The 23,194-nt window shown below is 37.9% G+C and overlaps 3 protein-coding genes across 3 annotated transcripts; 1 reads left to right on the top strand and 2 right to left on the bottom strand.

Annotated features, from left to right (window-relative positions):
* The first annotated feature begins 837 nt into the window (after window positions 1-837).
* LOC145230155 (guanylate cyclase 2D-like) lies at window positions 838-8,266 on the top strand. The gene is made up of 22 exons (XM_080095535.1): window positions 838-1,734; window positions 1,800-2,412; window positions 2,493-2,614; window positions 2,678-2,739; window positions 2,998-3,179; window positions 3,244-3,333; window positions 3,400-3,517; window positions 3,622-3,699; window positions 4,418-4,594; window positions 5,031-5,193; window positions 5,301-5,398; window positions 5,468-5,559; window positions 5,657-5,749; window positions 6,075-6,254; window positions 6,321-6,444; window positions 6,512-6,628; window positions 6,696-6,822; window positions 6,884-6,982; window positions 7,041-7,135; window positions 7,203-7,352; window positions 7,587-7,645; window positions 7,716-8,266. Exons 1-22 carry the CDS (start codon window positions 936-938, stop codon window positions 7,963-7,965), a joined length of 3,888 nt encoding a protein of 1,295 aa, XP_079951661.1. The 5' UTR covers window positions 838-935; the 3' UTR covers window positions 7,966-8,266.
* A 7,306-nt stretch (window positions 8,267-15,572) lies between these two features.
* Window positions 15,573-20,025, bottom strand: LOC145228923 (ankyrin repeat and BTB/POZ domain-containing protein 1-like). Its single transcript, XM_080094141.1, has 11 exons — window positions 19,467-20,025; window positions 19,224-19,291; window positions 19,000-19,059; window positions 18,799-18,854; window positions 18,266-18,410; window positions 17,928-18,087; window positions 17,601-17,763; window positions 17,307-17,539; window positions 16,956-17,120; window positions 16,700-16,891; window positions 15,573-16,249 (listed from the first exon to the last, which is right to left on the bottom strand). The coding sequence occupies exons 2-11, from the start codon at window positions 19,286-19,288 to the stop codon at window positions 16,031-16,033; spliced, it is 1,458 nt and encodes a 485-aa protein (XP_079950267.1). The 5' UTR covers window positions 19,289-19,291; window positions 19,467-20,025; the 3' UTR covers window positions 15,573-16,030.
* A 1,061-nt stretch (window positions 20,026-21,086) lies between these two features.
* On the bottom strand, window positions 21,087-22,993 carry LOC145228924 (dual specificity mitogen-activated protein kinase kinase 1-like). The gene is made up of 2 exons (XM_080094142.1): window positions 21,952-22,993; window positions 21,087-21,765 (listed from the first exon to the last, which is right to left on the bottom strand). Exons 1-2 carry the CDS (start codon window positions 22,879-22,881, stop codon window positions 21,526-21,528), a joined length of 1,170 nt encoding a protein of 389 aa, XP_079950268.1. The 5' UTR covers window positions 22,882-22,993; the 3' UTR covers window positions 21,087-21,525.
* Between the last annotated feature and the right edge of the window lie 201 nt (window positions 22,994-23,194).

Below are 23,194 nucleotides of genomic sequence, written 5' to 3'. Positions count from 1 at the left end.
TTTAAACAAGCGTACTGGCGAAATAACCACAAAACGTGGCTTAAAACAGCAACATACTTAGGATAGTGCCTTGTTTATGACGCCAAACACACAATTGTCTGCCAGTGAATGTCTGGTCATTGTTGTGTACAACGCAAATGTGGTGTAATAAATGGTTATCTCAGGATATAAAACAGCAACAACTTGACGAAACATTCTTTGAACGTTGCTAAGCCAATCACAAACGTTACAGCAACGTGTGGCAATTTCCAACTAAATATTAATTTAAACATACCGTTTTTTTTTCTAAATTATGACGAATTTTGCAATCTGTGGGAAGTTTGTTGAGGCTTTCAGTTGTTGTGATTGCACTCATTAGTGACGTCACATAAAGTGACGTCATATTTTACAGTCGCCACCTTGATTTTTTGTAAAACTCGGCGCCTATGTTCACCATGCTGCTTTGATGCCCGTATTGCTACAATCTTCTTTCCCTTTCGAGCCTACGAAATTATTTGGTAAAAATGTGAAAATTGTTGTTTTTTAGATATATTGAATTAAGTTGAAACCCAAAACTGCACGCATGGCTCGCAAAATAAAAAATGATGGCAAAAACAGGAAGTGTTTTAATACTAAACGCTTAAAGGATTAAAACGCAATCCGCTTTGCTCTTTTACCCACTCCAATTTCGGCAAACGTTTCTGTGATTACAAATGCTTCGGTCGTTTGCTAGTTTACAAATGGTCACGGTCCATACGATCGATTGTACGAATACGTAAACATTTTTCGCAAGTTAAGTTATGTAAGGTTTACAGAATTGAAAGTATGCAAGGTTTTGTTAACGATCGTTTGTAATTCTAATTATTGTTTTATATATAACTAAGTTAAGATTAGAAATATAACAGCCATGTAGTATAGGTAGGTTAAAAATAAATAAAATATATTTATTTGGCTTCATGGCTTTAGCGAGCCGCAAGAGTTTTGCTCAGGTGATACTTCTCGTCATTTTGTGGATCGCCGTTTCGAATGCGAAAAACATCGTTATTGGACTTTTGGGCGATTTGTCTGCAATAAGGCAAGATGATCAGCAGAATTATAAGTTTTTTCCGGAACCAATTGAAGACGATCTAGCCTACGAATCATCAAATTGGATTTTAGATGGACCACATGACTTCACCAAAATTTTTCATGCTGTAAAGCAAAAGTTCGGACAGCTTTCAAACCGGGCAGCAGTGTCTTTTACTTTTCGTCAAATACCGTTTAGTTCAGGTGCTTCATTAAACAGCATTATCAGTCTGCTATACGAAAACAAGGAAACTTGCGATGCATTTGTTTTCGGATTTTTTGCCGAAAACAGGTTACAGACATTTTATAAAAGCAGAAAGCTTTTATGCGATGCTGTCGATGCATTGGTCACGGAACTCAATATTGCAACCTTTTCGTGGTCCTGCATGTACAAACAGCATTTCGATAAGGTTTCTTCAATGATTAGTTTGCTACCTGCTGAAAGTACCATCGGCAAATCAGTAACGTCGATTTTGCACTATCATAAATGGAGGAAAGTTGCATTTTTAACTACTTCATGGCCAGATGAGTGGAACGGACTTTGCAACGAAATTGAACATCAAATCATGAGCTCAAATTACTTTTCCGTTCAATATTACAAAAGGTTTGCTGAGCAAAATCTTGCGTCGTCGTCAAACTTCTCTAATTTTAGGGTTATGTGGACACAGCTTCAACAGGCAAGAGTTTCAGGTACGTTTCCCTTTTGTTTTGTGTAAAAAGTTATTTTAAATTAAACCCTACTAATCTGCTTCTAGCTGTTGTTGTGTGTGTTCCACAAGACTTTACCCATCAAGGAGAAACAACATTTATGGATGATTTGCTTGAAAGTGCGTATGAGGTAGACGCAAAACATGCCCAAACGCGAGCGTTTCTACTTGTGGATTGGAATGGAATACAGCGCGAACAAATTCGTCTCCGCAAACCGACATCAGCCAGTTTTTCAAAATCGAGGCGAAGCACACCAGTTGAGAACCCGAAAGTATATTCTTCATCCATAAAGCTTTCGCGCGTAATCGGACTTACAAACGTGACCAAGGCGACTCAAAGCAAAAATGCTTACGAAGAAAGTATTCAAAAGTTTCAACATCACTTGTTGCCAACTTCGCCTTGGGACGATGGTTTAAGACTAAGTAAAAGATCAGTGGATACCGAAGATGTTAAATCTATTGACAAAACAATCCCATTTGAAATTCTGTATGAAAACGTATTGAGCATATCACCATCATTGCCCCCACAACCGTTTACAATTGAGACCAATAATTTGACGAAGTTTGACGTTTTGTTCTTCATGGATTCTTTACTTCTATCGATGGCTGCATTGTCTGAAGCAAATTACTTTCAAGGAAATAAAGGAATGAGTAATGGAAGGTTGGTAACGATTTGGGCTCCAACCTTTTCTTTAGTATTTACATTTTCCGACATCGACATTGTTTGATTCACCTTTTCAGGTTTGTCGTTGAAAAAGCATCCGACCTGTGTGTTGCAAATGGATTTACAGGCCGTCTCTGCTACAATCCTTTAAAGCAAAGGAAAATGAATTTTACGGTTTGGGATATAGTGCAACACAGCGGTAAATATTATTTTTGTTTAACTTTTTTTCTAGTACATCCGCATTTACAAATTGTCCCTTTAGAACTGAAACCGACGCCAGTAATGATAATCGACACATTTGATGAGCAACCCGGGTACTTTAAGGTAAGGTTTTTTCCGGGGTTTTGTTTGATTAAGAAAGAAGGAGCGCACAGTTACTCGCTATTGCCAAGCACATCACTGGCCGATTCAAGGTTGCTGACTAAGTTTTTACGGCCTTTCAACAAATGTTTTTTTCAAATGTCGCCAACTCAAATATTTCCACGCAAGGGATGCCCCATAAACTATATTGCCACCTCAGGCCTAACCAAGTATTAGTGCATGTTAATGGTTTTCTGTTTACGTAAGTTTCAAACAATCCAGGTTTTTCCTCTTCGGAAAATAGTGTGGTCGCCAAATGGACATCCCGTGTCTGACACTTGTGATACCTTGTCATTTCTTTGCCATGTTACTTCAATCGGGCTACAAACACAGGATCTTGTTATCGTATTATTTTGTGGCACTGGTCTTTATTTGATGATCTACGGCGCATATATTTTCTTACGGTAAGGCCTTATCGTATACACTTATTTACTTCAAAAGTATAAAAGTTAGGTGATTTTTTTGCAGAAAGAAAAAGGAGTGGCAGATTTTGTTGCGTGGGCCAAACAAGTTATTTCTGAACGACGGAGATTTGAAATTTCTGACATCTTCGAGCATGTAAGATTTTAGTTTCTTCACTGCGAAAGTGAATTTTGCAATTTAAAATTAATTTTGAACTTATAGCAGACAACAGCAAGATTCTTTGCGCGAAGTGAACCCTCATTCATCTCGAATCGGAAGTTTAATCACGTTGACGGATCAAAATCTGCTCAGAGAAGACAATTCAATTGCGATGTTGAAAGTAAGTTTTTCCAAGGAGGTCGATGCTGTGTTGTTTTTAATTGCTGGATGCTAAGTATTTGTAGTAAATAATGTACATCAAATCACAAAGTGTTTTTTTACCAGGGTGATTACGTCTTTTTGAAAAAAATATGTGCTCTACCTTGTGAATTAAAAAAAGGCAGTCATGATTCATTGAGACAGGTTAGTTAACATGTTTTACATGTATTACGTACAAATCCTGTTGTTGCTTTGTTGTATGTGTTAAGCATGTTGTAATTGCCTTTTGTTACCAGGTTGTGTATATATTGTGGTTGAGCCAACAAACTGGTAGTAGCAAATGCATGGTTGCAAGGATTTAATAAGCTTTGCAATTGTTCACGCATGAATTGTTATTTTCGCCAATCCCGCATATGTTCGCTTGTTACGACAACCGGATTAATGTTTCACGGAGACGCAAATGTTAATCCATGATTACTAAACCATATGGTACATTTTAGTCCCGATTAAATGAACACATGTTCAACTTTACAACAGCAACTACAGTTTTCAGTAGTGATATGCCGAAATTTTGTCTTGCCAAATTAAAGAATTTTGACAAAAAGAATCTGCTTAGCCAAATAATTTGTTTTGATTTTGTGGAGACCAAATCGTTTCTCAAGAAATAAGGTTCACACACAAAATATAATGTTCTGTGCATGATAGTGTCTGCGCCTTATTCGTAAACACCGTTACTCAAAGCGTTGTTGTATTTTGGGCACAAAACATGTCTATTTCGCGTATTTACAGTACCGGAAGATCCACAAGATCTTTTAAAACCGCGCTCAATGACGTGTCACGTACGTGTTTACGTTACAAGATCAAACATAGAATTTCGGTGCGAACCTTTGTTAAAGAATATTTTTAACACATCTTTTTTCAGATAAAAGAACTTCGACACGAAAACCTTTGTGTGGTGCACGGTCTCTACACCAGCACAAGTTTTCACTTTCTTGTTACTGAATACGGACACAGACGCAGTTTGAAGGAGTTGATTGAAAATCGTGATTGTGAACTGAACTGGACGTTTAAAGTGTCGCTGCTTCATGATCTTGTCCGAGTAAGTCCAAATATTGTCCGCATTATAATTGAGAAGTTGATTAGAATATCAATTGACGACCCAAAATGAATGAAATAAGTTTTTGTCAGGTTTGAAACTGCTACAAAAGTAGGTAACTTTAAAACATTGACACGTTCATCGAAATTAAATGCGTTGGTTAAACTCGTAGCAGAAACATACTAACAAGTATAACGGAACAAACAAAATATTTCGACGTTTTAACATTTAGCCTACTATAGTTATCTTCAGAAGATTAATTACATCAAGAGCGGTTTACTTTTCTTGTCGCCGAAATGGGGAAAAAGCGATTCAATACTAGTGAAAAAAAAAAACAAAAAACGAACAGGTCGATTTTAAATAGTTAATTGTATATCTTGGGTTAAACTATCAAAACCAAACAGTAAACTGTTTATGCCAAATTTGTTTGTTTAAATAGGGAATGAAATATCTTCATTCAAGTCCAGTTCATTGCCATGGTCGACTAAAATCCCGCAATTGTGCTGTCGACGGAAGATTTGTTCTTAAAATTACCGATTATGGAGTGAACAGACTGAAAAACAGCATGGGTAGCAACACAGAAGTCGAGACCGACCCAAAAGGTTACTTAGTGTATTTCCTTCCATTTGCCACTTTCTTTCCTATATTTCACATTTTAATTGACCGAATGTTGGCAATGCAACAGAACTTTTTTATAATTTTTTTGTAGACCTTTTGTGGACTGCTCCTGAGTTGCTCAATGACCCGGCTTTACGCCAAATCGGAACACAAAAAGGAGATTCCTATAGTTTTGCAATCATTTGTCAGGTTTGTACTTCCTAGAGACCGTGAGGGTACAGGTAGTACATGTTTGTAACTTACTGTTGCCTTGTGTAGGAATTAATTCTTCGAGAAGATCCATTTTCAATGATAAATTTATCGCCTGACGAAATTATCGAAAAACTTAAAAAACCTCCTCCATTGCTACGGTAAGTATATAGTTATTTAATTTTGTTAACCAAAAGGTCTACAAAAAAATTAAAATGTGTTTTAAAGATGATCATTTACAACCCTTTAATTTTCTAGGCCTTCCGTTCAAGCGGATGCTGCTCCAATAGAAATAATTCAAATTATGAAGCAATGTTGGCAAGAACAGCCGGAACTTCGTCTAACATTCAGGTGAACAGTTTTTAAAGCTTGTCTACTTAGTTAACCTTGATGGTTTTACGCGTTGTTTATGGATTAATCTGTTCGTCTTTGACGGCTTCCGTATTCTTTATAACAACGAAATCGTGCTCGCATTAGCTTTAGCAACAAATGATCATTTTCTTTAGAGGATAACGGTAATGACTTGACGTATAGACACATAGACAGGGTGAAGAAAATTAATGATTGTTTTCTGAGGCGTGATCTGCAATTAATAAAAAGGATTCCTCTCAGATGAAACCCTTCTGAAATCAGCTAACCCACTATAGTGCTTTGGATAAAACAAATGTGTGTTTAGTGCTGTACATTCGGAAATCAAACGTATGAACCGGGGGAAAAAGCACAACATAGTTGAAGATATGATGAAACAACTGGAAGATTACAGCAGTCATCTTGAAGAACTCGTAAACGAAAGAACTGCCGAACTTAAAGAGGAAAAAAAGAAGACGGAACAACTTTTGATGAGGATGTTACCACCGTAAAAAACATTTTGTGCCCACATTTGGAGTAAATATCTGCACAAATATTATTTTTTTTCTTTCAGTTCAGTGGCAAAGTTGTTGATGGCAAATCAAAAAATTATTCCAGAAACTTTTGATCATTGTACGATATATTTTAGTGATATTTGTGGATTTACTACCATAGCCCATGCAAGTTCTCCCATGCAGGTAATTTGCTGAACGATACTGCTGTGGCTGTAATATTTTTGAAGTAATATAAAGAAAAATAATTCAGGTTGTCGACTTTCTAAACGACCTGTACACGTGCTTTGATGCCATTATTGAAAGATACGAGATATACAAAGTGGAAACAATTGGAGATGCATACATGGTGTCTTCGGGAATACCAAAGGTATCGTCTTAGATAATAAAAAATGAATTCAAAGATGACACAAAAATTCATTTGTTTTCGCTTGAAGGTCATTGGTGATCGACACGCAGAAGAAGCAGCGCTCATGGCTTTGGATATCATGAGTGCCACAACAACCTTCCGTATTCGTCACCTTCCTGATGTTGATGTTCGAATCCGAATTGGAATGCACTCAGGTAGGCTAAGATTTTTTGATAGACTGTTATTTTTTTAATTTTCCATTGCATTTTCTTTTAGGCCCTGCTGTCGCTGGAGTAGTTGGTCTAACTATGCCAAGATACTGTTTATTCGGTGATACAATTAACACGGCATCAAGATTAGAGACCACTGGAATTCGTAAGAGTATTTTGTTGTGTTTTTTATTTTCTCTGCAATAATCAAACGTTTTCCACAGCAAGCAGGATTCATATCAGTTCAGATACCAAGGAAAGTCTGGATAAAAGTGCGAAAGAATTTACATTACAAAAACGTGGAACCATTGAACTAAAAGTAATATATGACTTCTATCGTAAAGCACCGCTGGATTCTAACGTAATGCCAATGTGTTTAAAATTAGGGTCGTGGAAAAATGGAAACATGGTGGTTACTTGGCATGAAGGGTTTCACAAAGCCTCTTCCAAATCCTGGTGACATTAATGGACCAAGCCACGGCATTAAAATCGATAAACCATCGTCGTCGGAAAATCAATCCTCGAACAACTCAAAGGTTTGATTTTTGTGATGTTTGGTATGCATCCCTTGCTATTTTCTTCTTTGTTGGTTAATCGTTTTTTATTCAGTGGTCTTCAACCTTTTTTAAAAGCGACCCCAATTTAAAAGAAAATTCATTTTTAGGTAGCCTGTAAACTGGAGCAATATAGTTTCAGTGAGAAATGACGCTGTTAATTGCTTGATTGTTTACTATATTTTTGTGGGTCGATAAAATGCATTTTATTTGCAGAGCTTTTCAGACATTGAAACCTCAATCTACGCAAGGAGTGACAAATGCAAAATGTTAACGTAAGTGCATACCATAGGAGTGAATAGTGAAATCGTTTTGAATGATTCCCGTTTTTATTGCTTAAATTAGACAGAGAAATGCTCACACAGTGCGAAGTGGAGGATCGTCGTTTGTAGTTGCAACTCCATTGGCTTTAGTACCAAAAGAAACTTTAAAACCCCGTTACGATTGGTTTCAAGCCAGAGCAAGTGACAAGAATGTATCACCAAGCAAAACTACAGCGTCTCACAAGGTCCGGCGATGCCAAGTGTCTACTGTTATGAACAGAAACAAATCCATAGCACCATCATGTCTCTATTCACCTTCACCAAAGCCGTGATGTACAACGGAATTGAGTGGGTACAAAATATTTGAGATGCAATTTAGTTGCTGAGGGTTATGGATTCAGTATTTCTGACGGAAAGCAGGGCAATGATTCGCCAGACGTAAAAAAGGTGTTGATATGCACTGGACTCTTGCAATTGCTATATTTTATAGCTGTCGTGCTTCACGAGCACACAGCCTACGTTTATGCGTCGTTTTCCGTGCAAAGGAATGCTGATAAACGTACAACAATATATGAACAATTAGTACAAAGCTTTGTTCACGCTATTTTATCGAAATACAAAATTAAAAACCGAGCTATGTATTTCTTTGTTTACAAATTAAATGAATGTTTGCTTGAGTGCAATTAAATGTCGACAGTGCCAAAATTGCCTACCGTACACAGACTAATCAGCACCCGTTAACGTTATAATAATAAGTAGCCTAAGAGTAGGGTCATATATCTGGTTGAGCAAAATTCCTAAACGTTTCGATAAATATATTTAGTGACACCAAACTGTTTGACTGAGGAACAATCTTTTAGGGCGATCTGGTCCTTTTAACTAGTGATGTACCGAATCGGCAAAATTTCGATTCGGCCGAAACCGAGTATTCGGCGGTTTAGCCGAATAAATTCGGTCGAATCAACCGAATCATTTATGACGTTACGCAAAGTCGTATCCTACGCGTTTGACATGAAAGCAGAAGTTTATCTACCAGACAATTGGGGCAGAATGGTTGTGTTTCGTCCGTATTTTAGTTCTGTGGGATTTAACATTGTCCCAAGCACGATTGCCAACCCGACAATGGAAAACTGATTTTTTGTCTGCAGTGGGAAAAGCGCCAATATGTCAAAAAATATAATGATTGACGCGATTTTCGTTGGTACTGTGAAGAAAGGACACGTTTAACGCTTTGAATGGGTGCTCGTAAATGATTCGGAAACCGAATCTGTACAAAAATGACCGATTCGGCCCCTGCAACAAAAACAGCACAGAAAACAGGTGTTTTTGAAAATTATTTCCGGACACAGATTTTAAGCCCGAATTCCGTACATGTCCGGGAAATTCTGTACGTCTGGTAACCCGCCTAACCTAGAGCCACTAACTTAAATCACAAAAGTTTGCAAAATTTTGATAAATGGCACAGTTATTTTAGGTTTAGGAACTAAAATAAAGGGACAAGCTGGTTTTATTATGAAACCTTACTTGGCCATAGCCCTAGCCGCCAACATTTTTTTTCACGGGGTTCGAACCGAGGACACTCCCGGGGACGAATCCCGATTAAAACCGCCAACATTTTCACACAATTATTGCTTATTCGTAAAAGCTTTGCGCCACCTATCGACAGTATGTAAACGTTTGTGATGTTTTATAAAAAAACAACGACAGAAAATAGCTGCATATACTTGGGTTTGTTCGCTCCGTGTGATAGGGATTCAAATCACAAAACTACGGTGGCCCACAAGTGCAATTCAACAACTTTTTAGCAGACATTTATTTTTCAGTTCAAATATTTATTTTTCGATGCAAACATTTATTTTTAGTGTAAACATTTATTTTTCGATGCAAACTGTTTTATTTCAGTGCAAAAATTTTTATTTCAGTGCAAAAAATTCTTTAGTGCAAATTTTTTTTTTAGGAAACTTTTTTTGCTGTTCCATTGTAGGGTGTGTCAAAATTTGTAAAATTGTGGAAACGTGATAAACCTGTACATTACACAACCTTGGCCACTAAACAATTCAGTACTTTCTATAGTTAGTAAAAATTATAATAACAAGTATGTTGTGGATTTAAAGTTAAGATGAATTGTTTTTTTTGCACTTGTCCACATCTACATTCTGTCTGTAGCCTATTCTCTGTACAGCGTGCCAAAGACCAAAACGCTGGAGTTGTTTGTCTTAGCTGCACTGCAGGACATGTAAAATGTTGTGTTGTTTTGCATTAAAGCTTGCTAATAGGCTTCATTGTCAAGCAATATAGATCACACTTTCTATTATTGTTTAGTTTAAAATAAAGGTCCAATACTTCAACTACCCCTTGTGTTAACTTCTCAAAAAAAAATTGTCCTTCACATCGAACTAATTTGCTTTATAATGCCAAAGTGAAGTATTTAACAAATATTTCGTTCAACTGGTGTAATGTTACACAAAAATACTAGTTGTTTTTGTCCATAACTTGTATTCTTGCTGACGTTTCGCCCACCAGATCGGTAGGGCTTCATCAGAGCAATGAATGGTGACTGCGAGCAACAAGCGAAAGGCGCAAGAACAGCGGGATACGATGAAAAACAATTACACTATAACAAAGGCCATCCGAAAAGAGTAGCGCCCGTTGCAATTTGCAAAGCGATAAAGCGGCACTAATGTCCGAAATTTGATGCATTGGTTGGACGTCTTGGGTGGATTCCTTTTCAAACCGTTGGTACATCGAGCTGTCCTCTAGGAGCGATTGAGCCTTATGTTCGTATTGTAGTCTATCCAAATCTGATGTGGCCATATTCTTTTTTGATGGTACCGACTGCCTTGACATACCTTCTGGCCGCTGGTAGACTCGCGTCATTAAAATCTCTTCTGATAATAGAAAATGCTGAACAGGCGTTTTCGTCCACCAGGTTGCATATTTAACAAATATTTCGTTCAACTGGTGTAATGTTACACAAAAATACTAGTTGTTTTTGTCCATAACTTGTATTCTTGCTGACGTTTGTATTCTTGCTGATCTGGTGGGCGAAACGTCAGCAAGAATACAAGTTATGGACAAAAACAACTAGTATTTTTGTGTAACATTACACCAGTTGAACGAAATATTTGTTAAATATGCAACCTGGTGGACGACAACGCCTGTTCAGCAAAGTGAAGTATTTTGCTTCATATTGTCAAAGTGAAGTAGGTAAACCGACACATATATTTAATTCAAGTCCCGAAAATTCAAATAAAATAAAATCGCTTTTTTGCGCCCTATTAGTAAGTAGTCCTTAAGAAACCATTGCTGCATATGGCTTTACTGAGCCTTCTTCCTCCCGGTTACGCCTAAACTATACTCCCGCTTCGCTCGCACAGCCAGCTTAGACCGCTCCCAATCTGTCCACATAGCCCTTACTTATCCCGTGTTAATTTTGTTAAGCGATTAGTTGACCTTGTTTAGCTCGCTAAGCCCAGACTTAAACCCGCTTAGACTTAGCCCCTGTTCAATGAACTACGTCAGTGATTCTCAACCGGGGCCACCCGTGTCGGTTCACTAGAAACATTCGCCAAGAAACATTAAGTCATTTTTCCGTCGTGGCGTAACCCCCTTCTTTCGCAATGCACAGAATTAAGGATATGTTACAAATGTCCAGGGGCGGTTCGTGCGAGGGGGCTGCGGAGCTGCAGCACCCCCTATATATTTACTTAAACCAATATTACAGATAACTTTCATTATATTCTTTTTTTAATCTTTAGCAATATATAATAAGTATAATTCCCACCTTGATCGGCAACAATTATTGCATTAAAATGTTATATATGGTGGAGCTGCAGCTCCAGTATCGTGACGTTTTGCACTTTTGCGCATGCGCACTTGGAAAAGCTGCATGCCGGGCGAAATAGGCGACAGGGGGCTGTGGCTCGCGCAGCACCTCCCGTGACGTATAGCGCTGGTTGTGTTGTCTGCTTCGCGTCAGTGAGCTCCAAAGCCAAACACGTGTACTATATTCTTAAGTTCGGCAGTGAATTATTTATCTGTACTCACTGTCGAACTTAAGTATATAGTACACGGGTTTGGTTTTGGAGCACAGTAGACCCGGAACGGACAACACAACTACAGGCCGGTTCACACGCTACGTGATTGGTGGAGCTGCGCGAGCCGCAGCACCCTGTCGCCTATTTCGCCCGGCATGTAGCTTTTCCAAGTGCGCATGCGCACAACTGCAAAACGTCACGAAACGCCATGAAACTGGAGCTGCAGTTCCACCATAGATAATTTATATAATGAAAGTTATCTGTAATATAGTGGTAGAAATATTGGCAGAACCACTAACACTGATATTTGGCTTAGGCCCGGTCTGAGAACTTCTGGTAGGCGGCGCAACGGAGCATAGGCGTTTATGGTGCTGTTACAGCAATTTGGGTTTATGGTAAGAATAATTGCTGAGTCAGCACCATAAACGCCTATGCTATGTTGCGCCACCTACCAGAAGTTCTCAGACCGGGCCTAAGCCAAATCTCAGTGTTAGTAGTTCTACCAGAAATATTAAGTAAAAATATCTAGGGGGTGCTGCAGCTCCCCTGGAAGTAAGCTAATACTAACTAAAAAATAGCAAATATTTAAAGTCGTTGCACGTTTACAAACCTGTTGTAAATATTATTCTCTGTCTATTTTTTTGCAGCACCCCCTATATATTTACTTAAACCAATATTACAGATAACTTTCATTATATTCTTTTTTTAATCTTTAGCAATATATAATAAGTATAATTCCCACCTTGATCGGCAACAATTATTGCATTAAAATGTTATATATGGTGGAGCTGCAGCTCCAGTATCGTGACGTTTTGCACTTTTGCGCATGCGCACTTGGAAAAGCTGCATGCCGGGCGAAATAGGCGACAGGGGGCTGTGGCTCGCGCAGCACCTCCCGTGACGTATAGCGCTGGTTGTGTTGTCTATTTTTTTGTTTGGGAAATCTGAATTATTTGTAAGTCAAGGCCCGTTGAGGCATACAGCATGCATAGCGTGCACGCAGCTGCGCAAAACGGTTTGTGTTATCGCTGTGTGCAGGTTTCTGTTTTTGAAAAGTTGGTTCATTTGCCAAAAATAAATAGTAGAACGCTATTTGCCTCAAATTTATATATTCATCATTGCATGTTGTGGTTTTTGAGTTTAAATATTGTAATTAAGTGCAGTTTATATGTACATTCTAGTTTAGGGTTGCCATATTTTATGATCCACAATCCCTGACAAAATTTATCTCAGTTGCGTTAACCCAGTGGTTCTCAAACTTTTTCGTTATTTTCTCTAAACCAGTGGTTCTCAACCTTTTAAGTTTGCGGACCGGTAATCTTTCAAAACAAACTTTGCGGACCGGTGGACTTTCAAAGTCAATTTAAAATGTAAACACGACAAAAATTTGCAATTCAAAAAGTATGAAAAATTCAACTTAAAGAGAAGTTTGCTGCTGTCTGTTTGATATCATGCGTGTTAAACGCGGTTCTAAAGATGTTTCTGCAAGGCGAAGTAGAGCGTTGGCTTCCACACGATTTCTTCATCTTGCATTTGGCAATTGAGATATAAAATTGTATTATATTTGGCGGACCGGCAGGAAAGTTGACGGGGACCGGCACCGGTCCGCGGACCGGCGGTTCAGAACCACTGCTCTAAACGGTCTCTTTGCCATTATTTCGGGGGCTTGCGGTCCTTAAGCCTGAATGTGTTTTTCAGAAAAAGGAAAATTGATTGCAGGATTTTAGCTAGTTATGTAAAATTCTGCATAACAATGATCCAAATCTGACATTACAGACAAGACAAAAACATTACCATTGTGCGCAAACAATTGCATTTTTTGCCAATGGAGATGGTCGATTCTCAATTTCACTTTGATTTAAACTTATTTAGTTGCACAAACTGACGCTAAATTAGAATATAGAATTACTTCCAGCTTTTTGCGGTCCCCGCAAAATGGCCTCACGGAGACCTGAAGCAAGGGTCGGCAACCTACGGCCCGCGGGCCGTATCCGCCCCCGCCAAGCAAAATTATCCGGCCCGCAGCCGATTTTAAAAGTTGCTGCCTATGAAAAAAAATCTGTGAGAACAAGCTACCATTTACCATACTTGCTTTGTGAATGACAAAGTCTACATAAAACATAGCCTCTGGTTAAATGTAATGAAACGTTTATGTTACATTACAATCGTGCGTCTGACATCACAGACAACTCACAGTTGTAAATTCAAGCAACTAGCAATTAGCATTGTGCTCTTAAGTTTCACTTATGTTGTGTTACGTTAGTTGGCAATCCGAATCTTTGTCACATTTTAGTTAAAATCATGGCAAAACGTAGAAAAGTTGATGCTGAGTGCAGAGGTTTTAATGACGAGTGGGAAAGCACAAGTATCTTTTCGTTTACCATTTTGGTAAACCGGTGTGTTTGATTTGCAACGTTTCTGTTGCTGTAAACAAGGAATTTAACATAAAGCGCCATTATGACACCAAGCATGCAAGTTTTTTAAAACGCTAAACTCGTGAGTTTTGACACCATACAAAACAGTTAAGGAAACGAAACTAAACGTGGACGATTAGTGCGGCCCGCTGCTACTATTTAATTTTGAATGTGGCCCGCGGCATGCAAAAGGTTGCCGACCCCTGACCTAAAGGACCGCGTACCCCAGTTTGAAAACCGTTGGGTTAGCCTTTTTTGCGATCCAATTACTTCTAATGCGGAATAAATTTATAATATTCGGAAGTCACAGCGACACGAGAAAACGTTAGATACGATACTCTGATCCTTGTTAATTAACTTTCTGCGTAGGCTTCTGTTTAGTTAAGTTTATTAGGCTAAGCTTACTACTCTCACTATCCTTGAAACAATAAGCACATATATCACCGGTCGCCAACCTTTGCCACTCTAAAAACTATTCGGATCAAGTTCAAATTGTCACAGAAATAGAACACTGGGAGCCACCCTTTTAAATTTGAAATAAAATGCCACTGTAAAAACGTTTTTTTATCTCACGACATTCAACTTTTGGTTGTTAGTTCATTCCATGCATATTAGGTACACAGATAAAGCAAATGAAACTTCCCACGTTCCCACGTAGCATCGAACGCTGTGTGTACTTGAGACGCGGATTTTTATTTCTGTATTTAACGCGCACACACACTGCAAAACGAAACAGTTCGTTAACCTGCGCGCCGCCAGTTTAGCCTACCTCTTTACGTTTCATGGTATAGACGCGATTGTAGCTAACTACTAGAAATTTTCTCCATTGGTAGGCCTACATTAATTTCATAGTATATGTATATTTTTTTCTTAAATTCCTGACTTTTAAGTACATTTTAACATTTCTCCCTGACGCAGATTTAAACACTAAATTCCCTGACATGTCAGGGAAAATCCTGACGTATGGCAACCCTATTCTAGTTAGCACATATTAAAAACATGATTGTAAAATAAACATGCCACCAATCTATACAAGAACGTCCTAAACCTAAACCAAAGGTGAAAAAGTATAAGTGGTGTTGTGGAGGTGGGCCGTAACGATAGTCATACAATAACATTCGAGTGTAGGCCAACTCAACTCGTATTTGAGTACAAAATTGCCGGCCAAACCAAAATGGCGGCGCCGACCTCGAGCCTTCCCGCGGTCATTAAACATACTAGGCCAGTGGTTCTTACCCTTTTTATCACGGCCGAACCCCTCCGATATTCCTTTGGTCGAAGCCCAAGAAGTTATATCCTAGGTTTTTAACCCATTTTGTTTTGTGTGTCATAATTAGCTTTTGACCAAACATAGTTGCAACAGTTACTGTTTGTAAATTTGTTAAATTGACATAATTAAGCAACCTGTTTCAGGATTGTTTTAATTCCGGCAATTTAGTTTTCATCGAAATGAAGCGTTGTATTTTTAGCGTCTGTACACAAACATGATCAAGATGAAGTAATAAGTTTTTGCTGCCAACAAAATTTCGTTGTTTTGCGGCCTACTAACAACGCGCACAATGCTCTTTGTTACACCAAAAAAACAAAAGACCTTCGTCGAACGCTGATTTCAGCGTCCCAATATATAGCAAAGTATTTTTGTCCAAATACAGGCAAATGTTTTTAAATCAATAAAACAAACAACTCCACACCAAATGGTGTTTGCAAAACAACTCCACACCAAATGGTGTTGACAATCATGAAGAAAATAAAAAAACATAAAATTTGTATAATGATAAAAATACTTCACATGGGGGTAGTCATAGCAAATGCATCACATGGGAGTAGTCATAGCAAATTCAGTGGATTTCTAAAAAAAAATACAATATAAATCATGACATTATAAAACAGACACCTTTTTTCCAATAAACTCCTAAGTTAGTTTCACATAAGGCAGGAAGAATAATTTAACACTCTCTTCCAAGTCGTGAAAGAAGAACATCTAAAGCTTGCAGTTTTGCAGTCACATCGTGCATTTGTGCATAACATTGAACTGAATCTGTTAAGTAACATCTGATGTCATCAATGACAGGTATTGAATCAACTTCTTCCCTTCGACTAATCGACATTGCATCTTCTTCCACCAAAGCAGCAAAATCATCATTGAGCAAAAGTTTTTCCAAATTCTACAAAAAACATGAGCATTGCTACAGTTTAACGCGTGTGGGTTTAGGCCATATGAAGTGCGCTTGAATGGAACAATTCATAGCAAGTTTTGTACTATTTTTATGGCATTAATTACCAGTAATCCCCATACTAATGGTTAGTTTTGGTGATGGTCCATAGATTTGGGCCAAGCCGAATACTAGGGTTGTGTTTGATATGAATCAATAAGTTTGATTAGGGCATTTGTATTAGGTGAAAAAAACACAAAACAATATTGCAGACAATTTGACTCATATTTTGTAGATATAATGATTAGTTAATTCACCACATTTTTGGGTCGATCTTAACACTTTGGATAATAATTCCTTAAAAGTTAATTTACAAAGTTTTGGCTTCCTAACAGAAACATCATCAAAACAGCATAATGGAGCAAAATATTTTGGCAAACAGGTACTTTTTGAAATTTTTACCTGGCCCATGAACCTAATGCATGAAGTTTCCAACCTTGGCAATTCAAGACTTCTTGACATCTTGTAATATTGTGTGACATTGTTATCACTCAAAAATGATTCCAACATTTGACCACATTTACGGCTTAAATCATGAAAAAGCAGCATATGGGAAGTACATAAGGTTTCACAAATTATAGCTTCATTTGAAGTCTGTCAAATATTGTAAACATTACAACAGTGAGTGAAAACATTAATATTAGAACATTGAATTTACTTCTAAGCATCCTGTATAAATAAATATCACAATTATACGAAAGATTTCATGACTCATATTGTTTAAGGTAAAGTTTCTGCAGTCCTCAAGTACATTGTCCACATTTTCTTTAAAATGATCTTCTAAAATTGCTCGAAAATATTCACTGCTAGAACATAAAAAAGCCTGAAACACATAACAAGGAATTAGAAAGAAAACAAGAAAAGTTATTGTTAAGTAGATGCATATTTTTAGCATTGTTATGTTACAATGATGGACTTTTTTTAGCTACAAGGCATTTTTGTGTCAGCACATAAAAAATCACAAATTAAAAAAAAGTTTAGATGCAATTAAACAAAGAATTAAATTTACCTTGTGGGACAAAAATAGGTGACCGTTGACACTAAAACTAACATCTGGGTGCAAACCAACCATCCTCCACATTTTAGTAAAAGGTAAAACCCCCTCAGGTAACCAGTTGTGTAATGAAGGAGGAATTACATGATCAACTAATTTTTTAAAATCACACAATAATTTTTTTCTGCCTTGACTGCTATCCACTGCTAACATTTTTAAACGTGTTTCCATTACTGGCTTGATCTGAACTGTTAAATGAAGAGAAAAGTGGTCACCTTGAGAAAATTTTTTGCAAATATAATAAAAAACCTAATTCTTGAATCTTTAAATCAGCTTCATCAATATCTTCAACAAAATCAATTAGTTGACAGTTTCGAGCAATACGTTTTACATCAGTTATGTCATCCCTGTGCATGATGACCCTTCCTGTGTACAAATATTGAACAACTAAAGAAAAGGCAGTTGCTGATATCTGTAGAAAGAAAAACTAGGTTTAATATCATTTAAATTTATCAAAACATTTAAAATACAGGGTTGCAAGGGTTGTACATTTTAAAACATATTTAATTTCCTGTTGTACACAACACAACTCCCTGTAAAGTTATAATGCTGCCCAAAATTTTTGAAACAACTTACTAGTTTGTTTGTGACAACAATAACATTTTTGTTTTTCCACTTTTTGGAGAATGCATTGGCAAAGTACATTGATCTGGCAGACAAAATAACTTTGTGCAACAGGAAATCTTTTCCATGAACAATAAACTTTACATCAGTGTATGGACCCTTGTGCAGCAACCTAAACACAAAAAAAACATCATTAATTTGTTTTTATGCTTAACAGTGTCAGTAAAAAACGGCACCTATGCAAAAAAACTTTTTTAAAATTTAAAAAATGTGAGGTGTAAACTGTCGATAACCTGGGTTGGTCGGCTTTTTTAGGTGTGTCATTTCCTAATGTCATGCTTAATACTTACAAATTAAGCATATCATAATGTCTGTTTCTTTGGACTCCTGTGACATGGACTTGTTTCCAACTTTTCAAAAGACATTTGATGTCATTTGTCAATGCTCCATACAAACACCTTTCACCATCAAAAGTATTTTCAACACATTTCGCCCCTAAACATATTAAAGCACCACAAACAATTTAAGTGTGAAATGTTATGACAAAAAAACTTTTTATTTGGCACTTGTGTATCAACATGTTTAGATTTATATCAACATTGGGTGCAAAGTGCCCAATTTTTGCTTCAAACTGAGGTTGATGTCCACACATTGCTATTCGACAATTACAGTTTTACAACTTACTCAACAAAAAAAGTACATTACAATGAGTTCAACAGATATACATTCGATAAAGCAAAATTTACTAAATTTTTATCCAGCCTTAATTATGATTACTTTGTAAGATCTGTATCTACCCAAAAGTAAGAAATGGTACAGAAAGGTATTTTTCTTGAAAAGTTATATTTGAAACAATAAAAACGGGAAGTAGTTTACAAATTACCTTTGTTTAATAAAAACTCCACAATCTCAATATGTCCACATAAACAAGCATAATATCTAAAAATACATTCAGAATCATTATTTTTTATGGACCTGGTTCATATTTACTTAAGAATGGATGTTAGATTGCAATCTTTGTAAATCAAAATGTACCATATCAGTATGTGTTTCATTATAATCAAACAATACCAGTATTTCTTACAGTGGTGTGCTATCCCAACAGTCCCGAATGTTTAAATCCACTTCTTCCTCACAAAGGTACCTGGAAGCAAAGTCTAAAACTGTACATACCACATAACACAATTTCCACTACATACCACAGTTTTTACTATATTTATTGTTCATTTTTACAACAAAATGCCCACATAGAGCGAGATACAATTGTCCAATAAATAAAACCCACATTTTTAACAGTTCAAATCTCACCTTAATTGCTTGAGATCTCCCGTTTTACAACAAGTAAATAAATGCCATTGACTAGTCATTTTCATCAGCTAAAAAGAGAAATTAGATGTAGTTTGTCAATTTAAATTATATTTCTGCAACTGCAGTCAAAGACAAGTATCAACAACCCATCAAATTGTGTTGGTAGTGGACATGCGTTTGCAACATCTTAACAAAAATTGTTACACAAGCATTGCTAACAAAAAATAGCAAAGCGCTGCCTACCTCGGACGACGAACCAATGACATTTCTCGATTGCTGATTTGCTACAAACTTTGTTGTTTACCAAAATCAGCTGATGCGATAATGTCACGTGATTTAAGTGAAGTCAACCATGTCCCACGGATTCCACGGTCGATCGTACAATTAAAGGTCGAACTTTTTCAAGCTGCATTTAAGTTCGGTGAATCGGTGTAATTTAAGTATTGGTTCGCATTCTGTTCGTTAGAAGTACATTATTTGAAGGTCGTAACTTCATAAGGTCTGTCTGATGTTTTTTCATTGATGGCCGGCGCAATTGGCAACCGTTTCTTTGTCTGGGATAGCTCAGCAGGTCGGAATTTTCTTGTTGATACTGGCGCAGAGATAAGCGTCATACCTCCCACGGGATTAGAGCGCCGCACCAATCCTCCCGGCAAAACCCTCGTTGCTGCTAATGGCACCCATATCCCGACGTACGGTTCACGTCTGGTACCCATGCATTTACCTTCCGGCAAATTTCAATGGAAATTTGTACTTGCCGAAGTTTCTCGACCGCTGCTCGGCGCCGACTTTCTGAGGGTGGCGCCCCTGCGGCGATTACCGCCGTCTTAACGTAGCTACCCAGCCTGATCGTTACGCCATTCCTCACATTCAAGACTTTTCGGCTCGGTTGGCAGGTTCTAGCGTTTTTTCCAAAATTTACCTTGTTCGCGGCTACCACCAGGTTCCTGTGGCACCTGATGACATCGCGAAAACCGCGGTCATTACCCCTTTTGGCCTTTTTGAATTCCTTCGCATGCCCTTCGGCCTTAAAATGCGGCACAGGCCTTTCAGCGACTGATGGACACGGTATGTCAATCTTTAGACTTTGTGTTCGTCTATCTTGATGACATCCTCGTCGCAAGCAAGTCTCTTTCCGAGCACTACGACCATTTAAAGCGTCTTTTCAAACAGCTTTCCGATCATGGCCTTGTCATCAACCTGGGAAAGTGCAAGTTTGGAGTTTCCCAAATCGATTTTCTGGGGCATCGCGTTGACCGTACCGGCGCCCGGCCCCTTCCCAACAAAGTCGAGGCTATTCAAACTTTTCCGCGCCCCACTACTGTCAAAGGCCTTCAGGAGTTTGCAGATATGGTAAACTTTTACCACCGTTTTATTCCTGGCGCTGCACGCATTAGGACTCCTATTTACGAGGCACTCAAGGGCAATCCTACAACGTTGCTTTGGAGTGACAGCTTAGATTTGGCTTTCTCGGAGGCAAAAACCGCCCTAGCGAACGCCACGCTGTTGCACCATCCCTTGCCTGATGCACCGACTGCTGTGACTAGCGATGCTTCACAGCATTCCATCGGGGCTGTTCTCCAGCAATTTATCAATAATGCCTGGCGACCATTGGCATTTTTTAGCAAACGCCTGCGATCACCGGACCTCAAATACAGCGCTTTTGACAGGGAACTGCTCGCCTTGCATCTCGCCATTCGTCATTTTCGCTATTTTTTGGAAGGTCGCGTGTTTAATTTGAAACGCTTTTGACTGGCTACTGAATGATTGACAACCACCTTTGTTGCCAGACTGAAATGTTAATTTGGTCAAATTGGCTCCTGATCAAACTAAAAATAGAGAGCAATAGATACACAGGACAAATTTTTAATCAAAGCAACTTGTTTATTTCAATAATTATTAAACACAATTGATTTTTGGAAATATATATTGTACATTTGGTTTTATTGAGAAAACAAAAATGCAACACAATCAAGTTACAAGAAAAAATCTGAATAACAAATACTAAAATGACCCCAAAATCAAACCACAAAACGGTTGTTGATGAGCACTTTACATGAAAATACAACTACCAAAGTGTAGGAAGCTCCAAAACCCGCTCCTTAAACAGAAATCACTATATGACCAGTGAGTATTTTGAAAAAAAAAATCGTTCATTGTATCAGGCCCTAGGCAAGTGAGAGTTTGGCTGAAACGCTAAATAATTATTAAAACTATTTTCGAAGCCTAAAGTGCAATACACAAAAGTTTTAGAAAAGTTAAGTTGAAAAATTTGCACAATACATTACATATCCAAACAGTGTCATTCATTCAGCTGGCTGGGAATCACTGATGCTGTATCAGACATGTCATATTTCAGGTCCATCGTGTTGCAAATCCATTCAGCAAACTCAAATTGTGTTAAGTTTGATTGCTTGATAAAAGGTTTGTCTCCAAGGGTGTAAAGATCAGCACGATCCTTTGGGTCTTTCATCAAACAATTTTCCACAAAATCACAAAAAGCATCAGTAAAAATCACACCCCTGGGTAGTTTGGGAGGTTGCTAAAAATCAATAAAAACATAAAATTCAAACAAATAGCCACAAATCACAATACCACAGGTTTAATTGAGTGCATTAACAAAAGATCTGGGTATATTTGATTTTGCCATTGCTGCTTCTGGGATTTTAAAAATTTGTATGGAATTCATTTGAAAGGGTATATATCTAACTAAAGTTTATTTGCTTACCTCATTTACAATGTAATCAAGGAGTTCAAAAATAGCCATTGGACGGGGCCCTGCATCTGGGTGTAGGTTAGATGGTTTATCTTTGTTTGACATTCCCCCTTTTCCATCACCACCAAAAATAGCTTGAATTTGCTTGGGCGTAAGCTGTGGGATAGGATACCTTCCAATAGCCATTTCAATTAAGGACAGACCAAGTGACCAAATATCTGACAAAACTGTGTAACGAGAACCCTGTAATCTCTCAGGTGCCATGTACGACCGAGTTCCCACAAAAGAATTTGCCATGGAGTCAATCAGTTGACCGCTGACACCAAAATCACACAATTTTATTTCTCCTCTTGAATTAACAAGAATATTTGATGGTTTGACATCTCTGTGGATAATTTTGTGTTTTTCGCGCAAATACTGTAGCCCCAAAATTACTGCTTTGCTAACACGGCCAAGTATTTGCTCCGGTATTCTACCTGCCTTCTTAAGCACTAGATCAAGAGACCCAGCATCCATATTTTCCATGCAAATATTAATCTCACCATCACTGCAAAACACTCCATAAAAGCCAACAATGTAAGGGCTGCTGCAATCATGCAGAACTTTTAATTCCCGCATTATTTGTATTTGAATTGCAGGTTTCACTTCCAAGTGAATCAACTTTCTAGCCATTTCATATCCAGATGGTTTATGCTTCACAAGATGAACAACACCACCGTTGCCAGCTCCTAATTCACCCCTTTTGGTAAAATCTGTTTTTTGGGCATTCTCTAGCATTCCGACTTTTTGTTTTTGCTTGATAAAATCATCCAGTCGCTTTCTCTGAGCATCATCCACTTTTTGTATCTTAACCTCATCATCAACCTCGGCAGGATTTAGTTTTGCTTGCAGTGGGGCGCTAGCAGAAGGATTAAGAACTAAGTTAGGAGGCTTTCTTGGCATTTTTAATATGGACTAAAACAAATGGCAGTTTCACAATTTTTTATACCTGTTATTAACAAAGACACCAATAATTTGCCTGCAACAAAATGAAGAATAAACCAGAGTGATGGCTGGCTTATATGCTGCCACTAGTTAACTATTTCATACATTGGGGGGGGGTGTTCCCCCTGCAAAAAAAACGCCACCAAGCAAATGCATTTCCCCATCTTGAAGTTGTTTAACCTGATTACAAAACAATGCATTCTATCACATATTAACATCAGACTGACTGTTTATAACAGGGGTGGGCAACCTACGGCCCGCAGGCCGGAGT

This window comes from Phallusia mammillata, chromosome 5 (genome assembly GCF_965637545.1).
Source record: "Phallusia mammillata chromosome 5, kaPhaMamm4.hap1.1, whole genome shotgun sequence".
Classification (NCBI taxonomy): Eukaryota; Metazoa; Chordata; class Ascidiacea; order Phlebobranchia; family Ascidiidae; genus Phallusia; species Phallusia mammillata.
Note: the sequence above shows the minus strand (reverse complement) of the source record. Positions and strands in the feature narration are given on the sequence as shown.